Source organism: Cavia porcellus, unplaced genomic scaffold (genome assembly GCF_034190915.1).
Source record: "Cavia porcellus strain 051 isolate PalLab524CR breed Dunkin Hartley unplaced genomic scaffold, mCavPor4.1 scaffold_23, whole genome shotgun sequence".
NCBI lineage: Eukaryota > Metazoa > Chordata > Mammalia > Rodentia > Caviidae > Cavia > Cavia porcellus.
Window position 1 is genome coordinate 55679782 of NW_026947506.1, and position 21853 is coordinate 55701634.

The 21853-nt window shown below is 43.5% G+C and overlaps 1 protein-coding gene and 1 non-coding gene across 2 annotated transcripts in view; one reads left to right on the plus strand and one right to left on the minus strand.

The window, feature by feature from the left end:
• Window positions 1-2996: 2996 nt before the first annotated feature.
• LOC111755638 (U6 spliceosomal RNA) lies at window positions 2997-3105 on the minus strand. Its single transcript, XR_002790199.1, has one exon. It is a non-coding gene; the product is annotated as a U6 spliceosomal RNA (small nuclear RNA).
• Window positions 3106-4008: 903 nt separating this feature from the next.
• Window positions 4009-21853, plus strand: part of Tmem248 (transmembrane protein 248) — a 29547-nt gene continuing 11702 nt past the window's right edge. Inside the window, exons 1-2 of the mRNA XM_063234464.1 lie at window positions 4009-4140; window positions 19415-19591. Coding sequence (XP_063090534.1) covers window positions 19433-19591 — 159 coding nt within the window. The 5' untranslated portion in view covers window positions 4009-4140; window positions 19415-19432. The remainder of the gene's footprint in view (window positions 4141-19414; window positions 19592-21853) is intronic.

A 21853-nucleotide genomic window follows, 5' to 3' on the forward strand; every position in this document is an offset into this window, starting at 1 on the left:
ACCTGAGATTTGAGGCCAGCCTGGGTTATAAAGTGAGCCTGGACTGAATAGTGAAACCCTGTCTCAAAAAGACAAAAACAAACACCTCCCTCCCCCCTCCCCCACACAAAAAAAACCAGCATGAAGGGCTACGTCCTCAGCAGGAAAGTAAGCTCTGGGTCACTCTGCAATGCTCACTCCAAATGCGGTAGGGGAGCTGTGAAAATCTGCCACAGAGGGAACAGTGATCACAGGCAGGACAGGCATCACGACTGGGGTAAGAAGCCCTTCTCGCTGGGGACTGTCCTCGCTCTCGCGCCTGCCTGAGGCCTTTGTGTGCTGAAGTTTCTTCTTTTCGCTACATCAGGTACATTGTTCTGTGAACTGTGGTACTGTAGGAATAAAATACTACATTAAGGAATTGTTTTTCAGAAATAAAAATAAAAATGAAGACACTTAGTACTGCCTCTGCCTAATGTGGTAGGCCATCTTCTATACACAGGCAACTTTCTAGTTCAATAGGGAGTGGCAGTATTTTTTGTTGTTAAATCTTTCATAGATACAAAACATATAGGTGCATGTCTAAAACATAGCCCAGTAGTAACCACACATTGCTCTTAAGAAAAAGAGCACTTTGCTTATTTTAAAGTTCCCTTGGCCTCTGCCCAGTTTGTGCCCTTAATATTCAACATTTAATTCATGCATCTTGTTCTCATGTTGTTTGCAAATTCGGCCCATCATTGTTTTTTGTTTGTTTCTTTTGGACAGGGTCTTGCTATGTGGTCCAGGTTGACCTCCAGCTGGCATTGTGGTCTTCCTGCCTCAGTCTCCTGAATGCTGGGATTACAGGCAGGCACTACCATGCTTGGGTATAGTGGATTGCTTTGTAATTTGCTTTGTCTCAATGTTACAGCCTGAGATCAGGCTTCATTGTTGAGGGGGCTTTATTCAAGAATTTTCACTATTCTTGTGTTTGATTTTCACTGTTCACTGTATTTGATTATAAAGGATTATACCAAAGGGTATGTGTTTTGTTTTTCTTACATTGAACTGTGTGGACATCTATTTTTGCCCCCAAATGATGCTAATATAAACATCAGTAAGTCTATTTGGACACATGTTTGCATCTTCAAGTGTTTTTCTAGCAAGGATGGTGAACCTATTTGTACTTGTACCTCAGCGGGCTGTTTGTTATCACTGAAAACTCAAAAAGGTTCTCCATCGCTGCTTCTAGGATAATATATTCTCATTCTGCTACTGGGGATTCAATGTGGGGCCTTAACACTGAATGACATCCTCTTATATTTTTGCTTTTTGTTTTAATGAGACAGGGTCTATCCATGTAGTGCAGGCTGGCCTTGAACTCACTTATGTAGCCCAGGCTGGTCTCCAATTCATAGTGATCCTCCTGCCTCAGCCTCCCAAGTGCTGGGATTACAGGCATGTGCCATCACACCTAGCAATGACCTCAACCCTTTTTTTTTTTTTTTAATTTTATTTAAAGAGAAAGTAAACCCAAAACAGTAAAAGGGTACAAGTAATACAGAATTTCAAAAAAACAAACAGTAAGAAATCACTAGTTAATAGATTACATATTGTCATCTTAGAAATAGTTGTTCAAATTACAAAATTAAAGCTTGTAAAGTGGACATTCCAACAGTGAGACTGCAAACAGTTCTGTTCAATGATCCAACAAAAACTCAGTAATATGGTTACACACTTATATATACATGCAGTTATATCCTTTAGAGCACTTTCTTTTCCTCTCTTTTTTACAATAACAATTATACATTTTGGGTTTTATTACTCCCACAGTTCTTATTACTTTTTTTTGAAGAGAATAAAACCAAATGTGACAAAACAAAAGCAGTCAAAACAAAAGGATGGACATAGTACATGATGTAAAAACAGAATACAAGGTGATCAACAATGGTTACCATAGGGCCTCTTGCTATCTTAAAAAGAATGGCCTATATCATCAGGTATAATAAAATTGAACAAAACAGTACAGAACAAAACCAATAAAACTGAAACATTGGAGACATTACAGGACTTCAAAAGAAGATAATAGTCAAACCAGAATGGGCATCATAGGGAATCTTATTGCCTTCAAAGTAGTTGCCTATACTCTCAAACTTGATACTATCAAACAAAACAAAATAGAGTAAAATCAGTCAAAACAAGATGGTGAGAGCAATACAGGGGTTCAAATCAAGTTAATAGGAAATCAAAAAAGTTACTATAATATATCCTGCTTTTTTAAAATTTATTTTTTCCCTTAATTAAAAAAATAATAAAATAAATTAAAAAAAGGGAGGTTGAGATAAAAAAAAGACATAACAACACAGGTCAGAACAGAACAGTTTAAGCAACGTACTGTTTCACCACAAGATAACCTGACATAATAGTAGTTACCATAGTGTCTTTTTCCTTGAAATATTTGAGTATAAATTCGTATACTATAGCATCAAACACATCAAGACAGTGTGCAACCATTCAAGAGAATGAAAGTATTACAGGATATTTAGAACCAGCCAACAGAAAATGAACAATGGTTTCTATATTATCTCTTTGCCTATAAAAAATTTTGTTTAGGGGCTGGGGATTTAGCTCAGTGGTGTAAGCGCCTGCCTTGCAAGCAGGCAGTCATGAGTTCAATCCCTGGTACCGGTAAAAAAAAATACAAAAAAAAAAATTTTGTTTATACTATCATATATAATGAAATCCAGTAAGATACAACATGATAAAATCAATGGAGACAGAAGACCAACAGTTTGATGGGACTTCAAAACAAGATGATATTAAATCAGCACTAGCTATTATGATGTCTTGTTTTCTTCAAAACAGCTGTTCATACCATCACAGAAAACAACCCAGAATAAAACCATTCCAATTAATGAGTGAAAACATTATAAGGCTTCAAAGCAATATAATGGGGAATCATGATTACCACATACCTTTATGTATTCATATCATTTCTTACACTAGGGAAACTATTCGGTATTCATACATGTGAGAAAAATATGGAACGCTTCACGAATTTACGTGTCATTCTTGCGCAGAGGCCATGCTAATCTTCTGTGTATCGTTTCAATTTTAGTATATGTGCTGCCGAACGAGCAGCACCTCAACCCTTAAAAAAAATTTTTTTTTGAAACTATATGTGGTGGTATACCCCTATAATCCTAGCACTTGGGAGACTGCAGCAGGAGGATCACCGTGAGTCTTGGGCTATTTAGTGAGTTCAATGCTAGCCTATATTGCTGAACTGTATAGCAAGATCGTCTTACTGAAAATATAAAATAAAATAAAATAATTAAATTTTCTTTGGAGACAGGATCTTGCCAAGTCACTACATTGGCTAGGTTTATCCCAAACTTTCGATCCTCCTGCCTCAGTCTCCCAGAGTAGTTTATCTTTTCTAATGTGTACTGGATAAGGCCAATTGTCTTACAAAACGATTGTACATGCAAGATTATCCTTATATTAGCCGTGAGTCACACATGCACAGAAACAAGCACGCACGCACTGCACTCACATACATGTGCGTCCCCCATATGCACGCACTCAGGCACACACTACACTTGCATGCCTGTCACACATCACACACAAACACAGTGCACCACATGTACTCTTGCACACATGCATACTGACACAATAGGGCACACGTAAGACACCCGCGCCCCCGCAGAGGACCGGACTCTGGACTCTACCCCCTCACAGACCTGCAAACGCCCATCACAGATTTCGTGCACAAACGCCCTGACGTGTCCAAACTAAGGGGCGGGGTCTCAATCCCTCGTTTGAGGAATCTTGTCCCGGCCGAGCCACCGTCGGACGCCAGTGTCAGAGGTCAACGGTAACGTTGGCCGTGGCGTTTTTGGTTTTTGTGGTTTTTTTTTTTTCCTCTCACCCGGAAGCCACGGCTGCGGGGAGTCAGCGCGGAGCCCGTGTCGTTGCGGCAGGGGGAGCCGGGCCGGCCTCTGGACCTTGGGCTGGCTCTGTGGAGCCGGACGCTGCCCCCGGCGCGGCGGGGAGGATGGTGTGGAGCGGCCCCGGGCCCGCCGCGGGCCGCCGCGAGTGAGCGCAGCGCGGCCGCGGGCGTCTGAAAAGCAGCGAGGCGGCCGGGCCGGGCGCGGGGAGCCGCTGCCGCCTCGCGGGGTGAGCCGGGGAGGGGCTGGGCCGAGGCGCGGGCTGGGGGTCCGGCCCGCCGCGCTGTCACCGCGCCCGGGTTCGTCCCGCGCGGTCCGGGCTGGGCGGGCGGCGGCGCTCGGCACGCAGGGAGCCGGGCCTCTGTCCTCGGAGGCTGGCGCGGAGGGCTTGTGGGTCCTTTTCCATTTTGGACTTGGGGGAGCCTGCGATACTGAGAACGCCGTTTGCAAATCAGACAGCTTGAAAAGGAGGCCGGAGGGAGACGCGGCCGACTGCAGGAGCCGGAAGCGGACCGGAGGGCGCCGCCGTGGCAAGGGCGGCGATGGGGTGGGCTTTTCTCCTAACGCACGTTTTAATAAAACCAAGCGGAAGGCGACTTGTGGGTACCCCAGGGACCTGTGATTTCGGGGCATCCGCAGCAGACCCAGGCGCGGGCTGCCGTCGTGCAGCCTCCCCCAACGCCTTCCCGTGGGACCTCTGGCCAGGGGCCTGTGGTCAGGGCGGCCGAGGTTAGAGCTCGGCTGGGCCGGCGGCCTTCTGGGTGAGGCGTGGCGAGTATCCTTGGAGCCCTCTTTGGCAGCGTTGTGGCTCCTCCAGGGTCGCAGCTTTCGCCTCAGAAGTGAGGAGCCCTGGGAGACAATGGGGAGAACAGCTCGGAAGCTGGTGATGAATCGTGGTAACTTGGTCTGCTCGTTCGGTACCTCATCGCTCTTGCTCAGCTTCTGCGTGCCATTTTGTATGAACGCGGTATCTGTTTTAACAGGGAGAGTCTCTTGCTTCCCCGTGTTCATCTAAGGATTCCAGAAAGAAATAGGCCTGTTGTGCACCTAACAGTCACTTCACAACTCCAGGTGCATTTACTCTTAAGAGCGACGAGGTTGGTGTTGACTTTGTAGTAAAAGTGCTAGGAAAATTTGTCGAGCTGGCATGTGGGTACTAAGGTCACCAAATGCTAACTCTCTTTTGGGGCTCTAGGTGCAGCTGCTTTGTGAAGGGGAGGGAGGGAGGGAGAGTGAGCGCTAAGTCCAAATATATCTTGTGCCTGTGAGCAACTTAGAGTAATAGTCTATAAAATGTGGCAGGACTGAATTACCACAGGAGTATACCAGCTGTTAGGTTTTGTTATGACTTGGGTCTGCAGGAGGATTTCGTTTTCGTTAGGAAGCGGCCTTTCAGGTGGATCTAGAAAGGCCAGGAGGATTTGGGCTATCAGATTTCAGGGCCAGTTTGTTAAGAGCACCTAGGCTAGGTACCTGAAGTGTTGGCAGTAGCAGCTGGTCATAGGTTAAATGTTAACGACAGAGAAGCATCTGTTACCCGAGCTTCCGGTGGATTTCCAGGTTCGGAAGAATTGTTCTGCATTTGATAAGCAGCGAGTGACATAAAAGTAGTGCTTGGCTTATTTTAAGATCGGCGGAAAGGATACTGCTCGTCATGCAGTGAACAATTGGGAAATTAAACTTGGGGTCTGCAAGTTGTTCTGGGGCACATGCTTAGTTTGCAGGAGCTGCGCTCAGGTGTGGTCCTAGCAGCTAATGCTATGGGCGAGTGATAAATGAAAGCCCTTTAGTCTTCTGGCTGTTCTTCACAATATCGAGTCTACTTCAACAGAAGTGTTTTACTGAGTATGATTGAAGAACCTTTGAAGCCTTTTAAACAAGATGCCATGTCACTGCTCTGGGACCTTACAGTTAGTCTCAGGACCTCTCTGACTTCAGTCTTAGCCTTTTTAAAACATCCTGGGAACGCACCATTCACTGTTTAATGCTTCTCTTTCCCTTTATAGAGAAGCATCTGAAGAGGAATGGTCTCACCAGGGAACTCAGTGTAGCATATCATAACCTAGAGAGGACATGTCTAGGGCTTGTCTTATCAGTACTAACAGGCCGAGAAATCTCATTACCATGGAAAAGGGTACATTTCTTATATCCTTACATTCTAGTTAAAATAAAAAAGAAACAGAGCAAAGAATGACTTTTTAGCAAAGTGCATGTTCATGTGCGTTTTATTTTAATAAAATTGGAAATCCTTAAGTTACATTCCCTGGGTAGAAAGCAAATAAATTTGACAAGAGATCTGTAGCACTTCAGGGAACAGTTGGGAAATTAAATTTGGGGTCTTTTTAAAAGATGACCAGATAGTTTAAAAACACCAAAGAGATGGGGTCAGGGATTTAGCTCAAGGCCATAAGTGCCTGCCTGGCAAGCTGTGTATAATGGTATGTTTAAGCGTAATTCTGGGGTGCCCACAACATAGTGAAGCATTGTCATTTAGTAGTTGGGTTTTGGTGCCTTTGGTTACAAGCACTGTTTTTAAAACATTTCCCATTATTTATACTGACTTTTGACATTACAATAAGATTTCTAGTTGAGACTAAGCGTTAATCTTGGCATTGCTCATGACTTATTTTGTTAAGTATCTGTTATGTCCCAAATTATTACATTTTTTTTTTGTTTTGTTTTGTTGTTCTTTTTTGGTGCCGGGGATTCAACTCACAACTTGGAGTTAGTTTGCCAGGCAGGCACTTATGCCACTGAGCTAAATTCCCAGTCCCTCAAATTATTAAATTTTAATAAATGACTAATTTTTTAAAAAGATGACCAGATAGTTAGTTTAAAAACACCAAAAAGATGGGGCTAGGGATTTAGCTCAGGGGCATAAGTGCCTGCCTGGCAAGCTCAAAGTTATGAGTTCAATTCCCAGTACCAAACAACAATAAAACAAAACAAAAACACCCCAAAGACAGAATTATTTTTAGTCTTGGAACAGTAGTGAATTTAGTTTTTAAAAAGAGGAGGGCTATATTGGAAGGTACTATGATTCATGACTTTGAAAGTGGAACAATATATTCATTAATTGTAAGTGGAAATATAGCCAAGGTATGAATTGTGGGAATAAGTCGTTACAGACATGTAATTATTTTTATGTTATGTAATTTTTTGGTACCGGAGATTGAACTCACGACTTTGTGCTTGCCAGGCAAGTGCGGCTGAGCTAAATCCCTGTCCCCCAGACATGTATTTATGCCAGGCTGTGTTCTTTTTTGTCTTTGTAAGAGTCTTAGTGTTGTCTAAACTGCATGTTTAACAACAGGGTTTCAACTTTGTTTTCTTTTGTAGATTCTTTTTGCAACAATTAAAATTTGAGTTATTGTAAAAGTTCTTCTCTAGGAGTTGTATCAGATTAAGAAACAAGAAGAAACAAGATTTTACTCTTGTTTTGTGGTCAGATAGAAGAATGCTGAGATAGGAATTCCCTTGATGAAAAATAAGTTAAAATGTTTATTTTCAAAGAAATTCAACTTGTTCTTTTTACTGAAGTTAATGACTAAAATACCACATTGTGTATCCATGGCATGTGAAATTGGTTTGCTTTTTCAACTTAAGAGTTTGAAGTGAATCCTGCATGTGTTGGGGTCAAATGGATTAGGCCAGAATCCAAGTCTGTCATTGGTTTGCAGTGTGCTGCCCATATCACTTAACCTCTTTGACTCTGTTTCTTCTTTAAAATCGGGATAGTACTTGGGTACATGCCTGTAATCCCAGCACTTGGGAGGTTGAGGCAGGAGACTTGCCATGAATTCAAGGCCAACCTGGGCTACATAGTTTTAAGCCTGAATTACATAGTAAGTCTGTCTCAAAAAACTAAAATAAGTAAATAAATAAATAGGGATAGTAATATCTACCTAGCAGAGTAGAAAATTAAAAAACATGTTGGCATATTTTAAGCAGTAGTAGCTATTTAGTGTGCTGTTTTCTCACTCCCTAGTCTTTGTGATGTGGTTTCTGCCTCTTTCACTCTAGCAAAAGGATTTCATTTACCTTCCTGTTGATGCTTTGATTGCAGAATTCTATAGGTGCTTTTCATTCTTTCTCTCATTTGATGGGGTTGATTCTTTGCTCAAATTCATTATCTTTATTAGGCAGTGATAGAGCTTAATGGTGAATGAGTAGGCTCTGGAGGCCACCTTGTTTTGAATCCAGGTTCGCTTAACACTATGATCTCAGGCAAGTATGCTACCTGACTTATACCTTAATTTCCCCACTTAAAAGTGAAGAGGTTATAAAGAGCATACATTACAGTGTATATGTGTGTAGCTCTTAGAACAGAGCCATTCTCATAAAAAGTAGGCAATAAAGCTTGACATGATTATTATTGTTGTTATTATTTTTTTTGGTACCGGGAATTAAACTCAGAGCCTTGCACTTGCCAGGCAGGCATTGTGCCCCTGAGCTGTGTTCCTGCCCAGAGATTATTGCCAAGCCCTTTCTTGGTGCAAGGCACTGACTGACAGGAGCTGAGTGCACAGGAGCAGGTACAAGATGGAGGCTGCGTCAGTGGGCCTGCAGGGAAAGTGTTTCTAGGGGTCTCTGAAGAGTGAAACCCACAGTACTCTTAGTTGGTGAAAGGTCACTAGTAGATGGCTGTGCCTCTTGGCAGAAAGAGGAGTTGATTTGGTAGTTTGGGTTAAGATACCTGTTGGTTCCAGATACCATTGGGTCGTGTAAGTGGAAAGCTCCCGTAGGTAGGCTTTGGATCAGGAAAGGAGGAGACATACAAACGGTGATCAGAAAATATAGAGAGTGCTTAAAGTAAAAGTTATTGGGCCAGGGATATAGCACAGCGGCGTAAGGGTCTACTTGGCAAGCGCAAGGTTGTGAGTTCGATCCCTGGTATCAACAACAACCACAACAACAATTCCAGCTGGGAGTGGTAGTGCACACCTGTAATTCCAGCACTCGGGAGGCTGAAGCAGGAGGAGTGCTGTGATTTGGAGGCCAACTTGGGCTGCAAAATGAGTTCAACATCAGCCTGAACTACACAGTAAGACCCTGCTTCAAAAAGCTAAAAGAAATAACAATAGACCTTAAAAAAACACAATAAAAGAGTAGGGGATTTAACTCAGTGGCATAAGCACCTGCCTGACAAGTGCAAGATTGTGGGTTCAATCCCCAGTACCATAAAAAAACCCCAAAACCCAAACAAACCACAATAAAAGACACATAACTGTGAATCTCCCTCAGAAGACACCCCGGCTTTGAACATGTTTATCCTGTTGTTCTTGCCACTTCTGAAACTATTCTGAAACCCCACTTTTATGAGTGTCTTTATGAGGCATGATTAAAAACACGGGAGTGCTGCACTGAGTGCTCTGCAGTGAGGAGGCAGGGGCGTGAAGACATGCAGCTGTGTCCTCATCCATCTCACTCACTATCTGTCACCCGTGCCTTCGGCTGTTCCCCAGAGTCGAAATGACCATGAAAAATAATGCCTTCAGTGGACTGAGGACAGGGAGGCAGCCGTGAATGTGTTAAGTAAAGGTGCTCTTCCAGGAGGACACCCAGAACCGCATCAGAAAGTGGCAAGGATGATGGGTAAGTGTGTTTGAAGTGAGGGAGGGTAATTTGAGGGACAGTCATGACAATGTGTCTTTAATTTTAAACCTAAGTTTTAAAATTCATTGTATTTTTCAACCACATTTCTTCATAACCTTGGCATGAAGCCATGAGAAATATGTCCTCCATGAGTTGATACCCCAGCTAGAACTGGGGTGAACACCGGCATTTGCAGGAGAGTGAGAGGAGGGCTCAGCGACCATGAGGAAACCAGGAGAGTGGCCTCCTGGAAGCTGGGGAGGGTGTGGAAGGCGGGGAAGACTGCTCTCAGACTCCATGCAGCCTCTGGGAGGCACCGGAGGCCTTGACACCGCGTTTGTTGTCTGCCTTGATTCTCGTGTTTCTCTTTGAAGATCTCTCCTCTCTGTCCTCACTGCTTTGTTATGGAGGAGAAAGGACAGTTTCTACTCACAGCCAGTGTGCGTGGGTTGACACAGGGTTTTTGAATCAGCACAGCTTTTCACTGCTGCTAGTTACAGGTAATCTGCAGTGATCATTGTTCGTTATCCTTGGCCTTAATGGCTTTCAAATGTCTCAAATGTGGCAGGGTATTTTAAAATATAGCTGGATGCCTGGGCAGAACCTAGAGTCTCACCTATCCATCCCCTCTCTAACTTTGTATCAGTGAGCCTTTCTTCACCAAGGTGACTTCCTGCTGTCCACAGCAGAGGACCAGTGTGTGTCCTGCAGAGCAGGCCTGGGTGGGTGGGGAGGGGCACAATGAGGGGAGGCCTGCTCTTTTGTTCTGGGTCACAGGTGGCGTGTTGGGGAACCTTCAGTGCGAATGTTAGATAAAATAGGAAGCTATTTAGGAAATACTGTTTGGGAGTAGAGAACCCTTCTTCAGCCCAAAGATTCTAGTTTAAAAGTAGGATAAAATCAGTTTAAAACTGGAGTAAAACTAGTTGAGAACTGCAGGGACAGTCACGTGGTGTACCGTAGAGTACATGTGCTCTGGAGGGGAGAAGCCGGGAAAGGCCCCGTGTGCCTGCCTCCTGATGGGTTAACTTTCTTCCTCTCTATCTAATAAAACCTTGTAGCCAGCAAGTGCAGCCTTCCCTGGTCCTTTGGGAGGCTGTCCGCTCTTCTGAGCTCTTTCTGCTCTGTGCCTTTGTATATCCTCGCTTGCCAGCCTGCCTCCCATACCCGCTGGTCCCTCTCAGCTGAGTTAGCGGTGTCTAGCCATGGGCTCAGTTTGCCTGTCCTTGTTCTTATTTCCTAACCATTGGACTTCTCCCTTGCCGGAGTGCGGTCTCAGTCCAGCGGTGATCTTGCCAGGTGGGGTGGTGTGGAGCCCGGCTGCCCTGTGCACTTAATAAAGAACAGAGGGGTCCAGGAATCAGCAGCTGGCTGCCATCTGTTCACTTGGGGCTTCTCCCATGCCATTGTGGGCTGCTCTGGGCTCTGTCGCCCTTATCGTCTGCTGGAGGAGCCCAGGTGTGTTTGCAGCACGCTGTGCAGTGCTTCATCTGGAGAAGCTGCTACAGTTCCTCCCTCATCTCCTGTCTGGCCTCTTGCAAAACCCAGGCTGCACCCAGCCCATTCAGTGCAGATCACTGCCAGTCAGGGGTGACCTTTCCCAGCAACAAGGCAGGTTGGAGGGTGGTTCTGCTTTCTCTCTGCTTTTTGCTGGGTTGATCAAAAAAGACTTTTTTTTTTTGGTGCTGGAGATCGAACTCACGACCTCACGCTTGCCAGACAGGGGCTTACACCGCTGAGCTACTCCCCCCCCCCCCCGGCTTTTTAAAAGTTGTTTCTTCCCTATTTATTGTCACAAATAGTGAAGAAATGAATGGAATTAAAATTTAAGGAAGCCTTACTTTGATTCCTAAATCATCAGGACTGATGGACGATTATATATTTATAAATGTTACTGTTGAAAATTATTAGAGACAGAACTGGAGGTGTAGCTCAGAAGTGTCACACTTGCCTAATATGTGCGAGGGCCTGGTTTTTACCCCTAGCACTGCCAAAGGAAAAATGGTTTTAGATGACATGTAAATTTATGATAAGAACATTTTTAAAAGAAGAAAGATATGTGTGTTCTTACTGCTGAGATAACCAGCTGTGTTAACATTTGAGAGTATGGGTTTTTTTCCTCGTACGGGTATTTGGGAGTACAAACATAACCAAATCAGACTTAAAAGCTTGAAATTGTCACAGTCTGTATAAATTTAGAACACATACTTTCTCCCTAAACAGAATGGGTAACAACTATTTCCGTAGCATTTACATAGATATCATAACTTATCTGGAGGTAATTTAAAGTATGTGGGAGATGAGTGTAGATTATAGGCAAAAACCACGTCATTTGAGTCATTTTACGGAAATTACAGATTTTAGGAGGGGGATGGGTCTTGAAATTCTCTCCAAATACCAAGGGACAAGGGACAACTGTATGCGATTTCAGAGCTAGTGTGTTTAACTGGTACTTTGTTTTCCCCCTATTAGGTAGCATGTTTATTTACCCAGTGCCCTGCTATAGTGCTGGATATCTAGTTTTCCATTTTTTACTATTTTAAACACTCCCAAGGTAAATATCTTCGGGGTGTTTCCTGTAGTTAAGCTCTTCCAGGCAGCGTTCCTAGCATGCTGGGCTTAGCGCTATTGATGTGTTTGGCCAGGTCTGTCTCCAGGAGCTTTGTAACAGAACCCTCCCCCTCTCCATTCAGGTCACCGCATAAGTAACTTGTGGGCTGCTTGAGACCTGTGTTCAAAAAAGTCTTAGTACAGTACTGCCGTTTGCTTATGCTAAGAGCCACCAATCTGAAGCTTACCGTTGTCATCAAGTGGTCGCAGAGTTTACTGTGTTCGTGGACTTTACTCGTTAGCTTTTATGTGCTGGGGTCATTGCCTTTTGCTGGGGTTTGTGTCTCTTCCTTCTACCCGGACTTTCCAGAGTCAGTTCCCAACCCTGTACTTTGGTGAGTACCAGGACTCCTGCTTAATTGGAGTTGGAATGAATGTAGGGGAAAAGCTGAATGCTTTCTCTCTCTCTCTCCTTTTTTTTCCCCTCCCAACAGACTAATTTATTCTTTACTTAAAAGTAATATTTACCATTGCGGAGATTACAGAAGCTTTTTTGTAACTCTTTATAGGGAAACTAAATTCATTTCTCCTGTATGATTTTTTGTTGGAAAATGATTGTGAATGGTAGAAAATAATTTTTGGTTTGTGAAATTTAATGTGTTTTATTTGAAAATGTGTTGGCTCTTTTAGTGACTATAGTTAGTTACTTTACTCTGGAAGTTTTCCTACATAGAATTGGCTTGTGTTGACAATATTTCCTAGTTTGGCTATTTTATTCTGAGGTGATAAGGACTTTAATGACTGGTAATTCTAGAGGTGATTTTTGTTTTCCTGACATAGGGTCTTGCTGTGTTCCCCAGACTGGCCTTGTACTCTGGGCCAGTCTCTGGCATAACTGCTGATGGGTGTGCAGTACTGTGCCTAGCTTAGAAGTGATTTTTTTGTTTTTCTTTATTGAGACAGGGTCTCTCACACTGTAGTTCAAGTTGGCCTTGTACTTGCTTATGTAGCCCAGGCTGGCTTTGAACTCACCTCAGTCCTTCTGCCTCCACTTCCCAAGTGCTGGAATTACAAGGGTGTACCTCCACATCTGGCCAAGTGATGATATTTTAAGCCTGGACTCATTTGATTCTTTCATTTAATGAACTTGCACAGGTGATGATGATGATGATGATGATGATACTAGGAGTGGAGTGAGGCAGGCACTAAATCACTGAGCTATAGCACCAGTTCTCATCACTGTTCTTTAAATTAAAATTTTAACGGGTACATAATACTATACATATTAATGGGATGTTTTGATGCATGTAAACATTATTTAATGCTTAGATCAGGCTAAACATATATCTCCTTAAACATTTATCATTTCCCTATATTAACTTTCAGAAGATTTTTTTAGTTGTTGAAGTGTGCACTACATTATTGTTACCTGTAGTTGCCCTGTTTTATAGTAACTCACCAGAACGATTTGGTCCTACCTAATGATAGCTCAGTACCTGTCCATCAGTCTCTCTGCATTCCTGTCTCCCCTTTTCCACCTATTTTCTGTCTACACACTGACATGCAGAGACAAGAGGACCCTTCAGAGATACACAGCCGGATTGGGAAGCTGGACAGACACAGGCAGCTGCAGTAATGTGTCCAGTCACGGGTGAGGAGGCTGTGCAGGAATAGCGAGCACGTGGAGTGAATGTGGTCACCGCTCCTGTACGGGCTGTGGGGAAGGGCCTGAAGCATTTCATACAGGAAGCAGCCCTGGGCCTGGAGCTGAGTCTTGAAGAGGAATGTGAAATAGTGGGGTGCATTTCCTGAAAGCCTGAGGACCAGTGGGAAGAAAAGCTTGCAGCTGCCGGCCTGGTAGCACAGCCTGTCATCCCAGCACGCTGGGAGGCCGAGGCAGAAGGAGTGCAAGTTCAAGCATAGCCTGGCGAACAGTGACTTAGCAAACCCTGTCACCAAACCAGGCCAACCAACACCAAATAAAATAGCTCCGGGTTCGATCCCCAGGACAATAAATAACTAGGTTACAGATGAGAGGCAGGCAAGGCCCGGCCATGGTAGACTGGCATTCCGAGGAGCGTGGACCGCCTTGGGCTTTTGGAACTCTGTAGCCCTGGAGAAGTAGCAAGGCTGGCTTCCCTGGGAAATCACTTGGGTAGCAACGTGGAGGGTGGGCTTTCTGACGGGCAGGAGGGGACCAGTTGAGACTGTTGGCACTAGTCACAGCAAATGATGAACTGAAGAAGGAAATGGAAAATAAGGGGCAGAAATAAGAGCTGTTTCAAAGAAATGGAGTGGTTAGCACTAAATAATTGCCTGGGAGTGCAGAGATGCTTCTCAGCTTCCAGATTGAGACAGAGCACAAGACCACAGCCTGGTGGGCCCATTTTGGGGTGTGTTGTGCCACATGGGTGCATAGATATCTGTGGGTGCATGGACAGGGGTCTTGGGTGCGGAGGGCAGATAAGTTTGTCTCTGCCATCTCCGTAAGCAGGTGAGCAGAGGGACACATCCTGAGGGCTTGCTGATGGGTTGCCCTGACAACATGGTGAGGGCGGGGCTGCAGCTGGGAGGAGTCTACGTTCTGCATTGCCTACTACTAGAGGAGAGTCCAGCTGTTGAGACTTTGTCTCAGCTGAGGGAGTTGAAGAAGGCAGACAAGGAAGATAAAAACGTGTAGAGCTGAGGTGGTAGCTGCCTTGTGCCAAGCCCTGGCTTGATCCCCAATATATTTCTCCCTCTGCCAAAGAAAGAAAAGTGGGTGTTGAAATTAGAAAAAAGAGGGCCTGGGATTTAGCTCAGCGGCATCAGTGCCTGCCTGGCAAGCACAAGGTTGTGAGTTCGATTCCCGGTACCAAAAACAAAAGGAAAAAGAAGTTAGAAAAAAGAGTGGTAAAACTGGCGAGGTTGATTAAAAAGAGCAGTCAGAACTTGGCGTGGCGAAACACACCTGTAATCCCAGCACCCTGGCGGAAATGCTGAGGCAGGAGATGACATGTTTGAGCCCAGCCTGGACAGTTGAGCAATTCAGTGAGACCCTGTCTCAAAATAAATAAAAAGGGTGAGAATGTAGCTGATTGCAGAGGCCCTGTGCTCAGTCCCTGTTGGGGGGAAAAGGAATGAACCAAATGCTGTGGCTTGTGTCTGTAAAGACAGCCGCTCGGGAGGCGGGGGTTTTGAGGCCAGCCTGGGGAACCAGGTGAGCCCTTCTCAGAGTGGGGCAGAAGGGCCGAGAAGGTCGCCCATCGTGAGGCACTGAAAACGTTCATATTGAAAGAAGAATGATAAGTAAATTAATGTTGTAGAAATCACAGTACACTGCCATAAAGCTTAAAAACAATGTAAATGGGTAATTTCCTAGAATAAGAGAGCTTAGCAAAATTGACTCTTTGGAAATGGAAAACATAGGTTTATAGCCATAAAAACGTAAGTAAGTAGTGCAGACAACCCCACCAAAGTACAAAACCAGACAAAGGCTTGGCGGATCCAGATTGTCTTCTGGCCAAGGTCTTATCGAATTTCCATGTAATTGAAGTGTGCATCTTAACATTTTTCCACAAAGAAGTAGCGTGAACAAACTCAGTTTTTATATCTCAGTTGTATACACTGTTCTGAGAATATCATAGGTGGAGTATAATTTTACCTCACATATGAATAGATGTGAGAATTCAGAAGAGAATCTAGCACATAGTAGTGTCATTTTTATAATTCATGATCAGAGCTAGACGTGGTGGAACATGTGCTTAGCCTGCGTGAGGCCCTGGCTTCAGTCCCTAGCACAGAACAAGAAAGCACAATCATGAGAATTACCCAGAATATAAATGTGATAATCAAAGAGTTCAACAGATGAAAGGTGAAAAACTTGAGGCAGCAGAAAACACATCCATTAAAATGTCATAGTTGGCTTGGGCTGTTTCTCAGCGTAGAGCAGGTACTTAGCATGCAGAGGCCTTAGTTTCAATCTCCACCTCTTTCCCCTGAAAAGAAGTAGCATTTATAAGTCTCGAGCTGGCTTTAGCCCAGTGGTTCCTTCAAGTCTGGCTTCCCAACCTCCCGGGCCGATTAGTCCGGTGGTTCGAGACCCACGGGCGCTCTCCAGTCCTTAAAAAAAAACAAAACAACAACAACAACGAAAAAATACAATGAAAGTCTCTTTGCAGACTTGGGATAAGAGTACTTTCTTAACCTACTGAGGGATTTCCATTAGAAATTGTGACCACAGTTAATAGTGAAACATTAAAAGGATTTCCCTTAAAGCCAGGAATGAAGAGCGCTACAAGTTTGCGGCCAGCCTGGGCTACACAATGACACCCTGTGTCCAAAAACAATAATAACAAAAAACCAGACAGGCAAACAAACACAGAGTTACCTCTGAGCCAGCAGTGCCACTTGAGGCGTATAGTGATGAGCAATGAAAACATGTCCACCTAAAACGTACACACGTCCTTAGCTGGCTATTCATAGTAGCAAGTAGAAATCGTAAGCATCTAGTAGTTGATGAAAAGCCTGTTAATGAATAAGTAAAGTGTTCTAGGAACCAAGTACCGAAGTGGGTAGTGGTTGCGTTAGAGCCAAGGGAAAATGGAGAGGTGCTGCTTCCTTAGGAGGTGATCAGAATGTTCAGAAATTAAAATCCGCTCATGTGTGGTGATTGCAGTGCAGATCTGTGAATATACCAAAGATAATTGATGTGCATACTTTAATGGCTGAATTCTGTGGTATCTAAGTAAAGCTGTTAAAAATAGCCAGAATTGGGGCTGGGGATTTAGCTCAGTGGCATAAGCCCCTGCCTCGAAAGCAGGCAGTCGTGAGTTCGATCCCTGGTATCAGTAAAAACGAAAAAGCCAAAAAATAAAATAAAATAAAATAAATAATAATAAATTCAAGTTATTTAAAAAAAAAAAAAGATTTGCTTAAAAAAAAATAGCCAGAATTTTCCCTAGAGTAAGATATACCATAAATGATACTAAAAAAAGCCCACAAGCAAAAATGGTCAAAGCCTCAGTATCAGAATCTAAAAAGAACTTCTAAACATTAATAAGCATTAGAATAGCAACCCTAGCAGTCAATGACCAAAGGACTGGGAATTTTTTCCTCTGTGCTGGGGGCTGAGTCTAGGGCCTCGTCCATGGGAGCCAAGTGCTCAACCACTGAGCTGCACTTCAGCCCTTTTTTTTTTCTTTTTAATTTTTATTTTGAGGCAGGGTCTTGCTAAGTTGCTGAGGCTGGCCTGGGACTTGTGATCTTCCCGCCTTAGCCTGCAGAGTGGCTGGGATTACAACCAGACACCACTGTGCCTAGCCAGGCAATTTATTTGTTTGTGTTTTTGGGTACCAGGGATCAAACTCATGACCTTGCACTTGCCAGGCAAGTGCCCCAGCCCAAGGCAATTTATTTTTGAATGAACATGAATGGCTGATAGTGAAAAGATGCTGGCTTTCAGGGAGATGCAATTTAAAGTGACATACCATTTTGTGTCTGTCTTGTAATACTTTAGAAGATCAGGCAGCAGAATACTGAGAAATTGAGCGGACTCTCACCAGGCAGAGGTGGGCAGTGCAAGGTAGTAAACCAGTCCAGCCGCCTAGCAGCGCAGTCTGATGGCGTCAGGCCAGGTTGAAGAAGCTCTCCTACCGGGGCTGCTCAGTGTAACTCACCAGTAGAGCAGCTACATGGGTCAGGCGGTGAACTTCCCGGGTTAGATAACATTGATGGAGCCTGTCTATTCCCAGGAAACAGACCTTGAGAACAGACAGGGAGTGAAATAGCACAAGGATAAATGTGATGTATCGTTTCTCCCAAATCCTCAGCTACAGTGTCAGTGATCACACTGCACACACCCATAAGGGTGTGACAGGAGTGTTGCTTGCCAAGTTACAGAAAACACAGTTTTCCGCCTTGGAGGGCTCTTGGAAAAGACAAAGGTGCGCATAGCTGGCTGGGCGCTGCTAGTTCTTACTGGCTGCTCCTGCATATTTTTGTTCTAGAATTTAAAACTTGGTATGGACTTTTAAAAAAAAGTGTTCTTTGCTGGTGCTGGTCATATACTCATCACACCTGTTCATGTGAGCCAGCTTCTCTTCTAGAGGATGAGGCTGTCACACTGAACAAGAAAGTGAAAAAGTAAAAAAAGGAAAAAAGTCTCCGTTGTGGCACTCAGCACACAAGTAGGAAATTAGTTCTTGTCCTGGCCTGTCCTAGGCAGCGCATAGATGGAGGGGCACTGCGGGAGGTCGGGAGGGCCTGCTCCTGGGAGCTGGGCAGACCTCTGTGGTGAGTCCCAGCCTGAAGTGAAAGCCTTTGGATAGGTCATTTTCAAAAATTGTAAGAATTAGGTTCTTAGGAATAAACAAGAGTGCAAACTTAACACTTTGAAAATGGAAACCACTGGTGAAGTGAATGAGAACCCAAATAAATGGCAAGGTACCCCTGATTTGTGATGTAGAAGACAGTGGTAAGATGGCCTTGGTAAGATCCCCAGACTGATCTACACAGGAGCACAGTCCCTGTTCCTGTCGTGGTCCCAGCAGGGCTTGAGAAACTGTAAGGCCAGTGTGGCCAGGCTGAGTGTGGAGAAGGGAAAGTGGTGAGTGGGGCGTGATATCCCCATGTCCTATGGGCCGACACCACTGCTGCTAACCTCACCCAGGTGTGGCTACTGGGACTTCCCGTGGCCAGCTTTTACGCAGGGGAGGGATAAAACACGGTTAGTGATTGTAGGGGGCTCCTCTGTGGCAGGTACAGGTACGTGCTAGTTGGGCAAGGGACAGGGAAGTTATGCTATAATAATTCAGCTTTTCAGCATCAGAGATGGGGACATCCTCGGTTTGTTTCTGCACATGCAACCTACTTAAACATTTTAAATGATGTGGAATTAGCAGAACTCAGAATATTTAGAAGATGCAAACTGAAAGAATCCGTATCTTTCAATATCCAACCATTCTGAGATGATAGTTAACATTTAGTGTTCTTGGGGCTGGGGATTTAGCTCAGTGGCATAAGCGCCTGCCTTGAGTTCGATCCCCGGTACTGATAAAAAAGAAAAAGACAAAAAAAAAAAGAAAAGAAAATTCAACATTTAGTGTTCTTTTCCTTCTAACCTTTTGAGCTTATGTATGTATGTGTGTGTGTCTGCTGTGCTGCGGACTAAACCCAGGCTTAGCCTTGCACGTGCTAAGCATGTGCCTAGGGAACTACTGAGCTACACCTCCAACCCCCTTGAAAAGAATTTATTGATCAGATGATTTTCCAATTCAATGAGTAGCCCCTGCAAACTCCAGTGCCACCCAGGGAGACAAAGTAGGAATACTGGCTTCTTTCTGGCAGGTTAGCCTGAGTCTTGTGCTCGTTTCCTGCAGGTGGAGCTGATCAGAATAATGTTTAGCATCAACCCCCTGGAGAACCTGAAGCTGTATATCAGCAGCCGGCCGCCTCTGGTGGTCTTTATGATCAGCGTCAGCGCCATGGCCATAGCCTTCCTGACCCTGGGCTACTTCTTCAAGATCAAGGAGATTAAGTCACCGGAAATGACAGAGGTGCGTATCCTCTAGCTTTTCTCCTCAGGCCTGTAGACCTTGTAGAGGAGAAATACTTGTTGCTTTTCCGTTCACCTTTATTTCATTTTGTTTGTTTTCTGTTGTGATTTCTTATTCCTGCTGAAAAAGACCAGTAGTCAGAATTTTCAGAGTTTCCATCTCCCTGTGACCTGTTTAGATACTCATTATTTGATTTAAATAACAATACCATTTCCAGTAATGAGATAGATACATTTTGGAGAGTATATTTATAAAAGGATTTGTGAGCCGGGCATGGTGGCGCACAATGTAATCTCAGCACTTGGGAGGCTGAGGTAGGAGGATTGTTGCCAGTGCAAGACCAGCCTGGGCTACAGTGAACTCAAGGTCAGCCTAAACTGCATAGCGAGACCTTGTCTTAAAAAGACAAAACCAAAAAAAAAAAAAAAAAAATTAAGGCAAGAAGCTAGAGAACTCAAGTCTTCGATACTAATTCCTAAGTTACCTGCTGTTTTTGGAAACTCCACTTTTTTTTTGAAACAGCGTCTCATTATGTATCTAATATCCAAGGTGCCCTTCCTCAGCCTTCTAAGGGCTAGGGTCACAGGCACGCACCAGCACACCTGGCAGAAACGCCGAACTTTGCTACCTCAAATTCACGTCTATTAACGAATTTTACTAGCTGCTTTGATGGCTTTTTCTTTTAAAGCAGGGTTTTATTTCTAAATTTTTATTTCTTAAGCTAGAAAAATACAAATTTGCCTTCTGGTTTTTATATTTTAGTTACTTTAAGTTATGGGACATTTTAATTTTTAAGCTATATATATGTATATACATACATTTTTATTGTTTGTTGGTAACTTTAGATATCATCATAGGGAATTTGTAACTATACCTGATATATTTTGTTGCCTCTTCTTTTTCCCATTCCCTTCCTCTCTCTAAGCCCTTTCCTTCCTTATTTATAAAGGTTTGTTTCCATTTTGTGCTTCTTTCCTCATTTTTTTCTTCTCTTCCTTCCCCCTTCCGCTCTCCCTAGTTCCTCTTTCTTTTGGAACAGTTTACTCCAGTTTCACAGTGTCTGTTACACATTTTGGTTTTTGTTTACACTTCAGTTTCTCTCTCTGGTTTTTTTGGTACTGGAGATTGAACTCACAACCTTGCACTTGCCAGGCGGGTGTTTATACCACTGAGGAAAGCCATTACACTTTCAGTTTCTCATACCAGGGAGACAGTGAATACTTAGAAGTAGTAGTACTCCATTGTATTAAAAAACTCACATCTTTTTTATTTATTTGTTGCTTGATGGGCATTTGGGTTTTCAGTATTTATTACAAACTGCTGCTATACACATGAGTGTGCATAGATCGCTGTGATATGATGCTTTTAATTTTTTTCAGAAAGATAGCAAGAAAAATAGCTGAGTCAAATGGGACCTCTAGTCCTAGTTTTTGAGAAATTTTCATACTTATTTCCATAGTAGTTGCATCAGTCTACCCTCCCACTAATAGCAGAGAAGGATTCCTTTTTTCCCACAGTCCCGCCAGCATTTGTTATTGGCTGATTACTTGGTGTAATAGTCATTCTTCCTGGCATGAGGTGAAATCTCAGTTTGTTTTAATTTGCATCATTGAAATGACCAGTGATGTTGAACGTTTTTTACATATTTATTTGCTGTTTGTATTTTATAATCTCCTCAGATTCTCAGTATGTATTCATCTCAGATGCCCATTTTTGGATTGGGTCTTTAATTATATACTTTAGGTATACTAATATCTAAAATCTAAAATATCTTGTCTGAAAAACAGGTGGCAAAATTTTTTCCCCCTCCATGAGTTGTCTTTTCACTATATTGATAATTTGTTTTACTGTGCAGCAGCTTTTTAATGAGATCTGAATTGATTCTTTATGATATTTCCAGTGCAACTGGGGTTTTGTTCGTGAAGTCTTTGCCCACACCAGTGCCTATTCTCTTTCCCAGCAGATTTAATGTTTCTTTTTTAATGTTTAGATCTCCGATCCATTTTTAGTTGAGTGCATGGTGAGAGACATGGGTCTAGTTTTAGTCTTTGGGCAAATGGAAAGCCAGCTTTTCCAGAATCCTTTACTGGGGCTGGGGATTTAGCTCAGTGGCATAAACACCTGCCTTGCAAGCAGGTGGTCATGAATTTGATCCCTGGTACCGATTAAAAAAAAAAAGAAAGAAAAAAACAGAATCATTTACTAAAGAGCTGTCTTTCTTCCAGTGAGCATGCTTGGCTCCTTTGTCAAAGATCAGGTGGC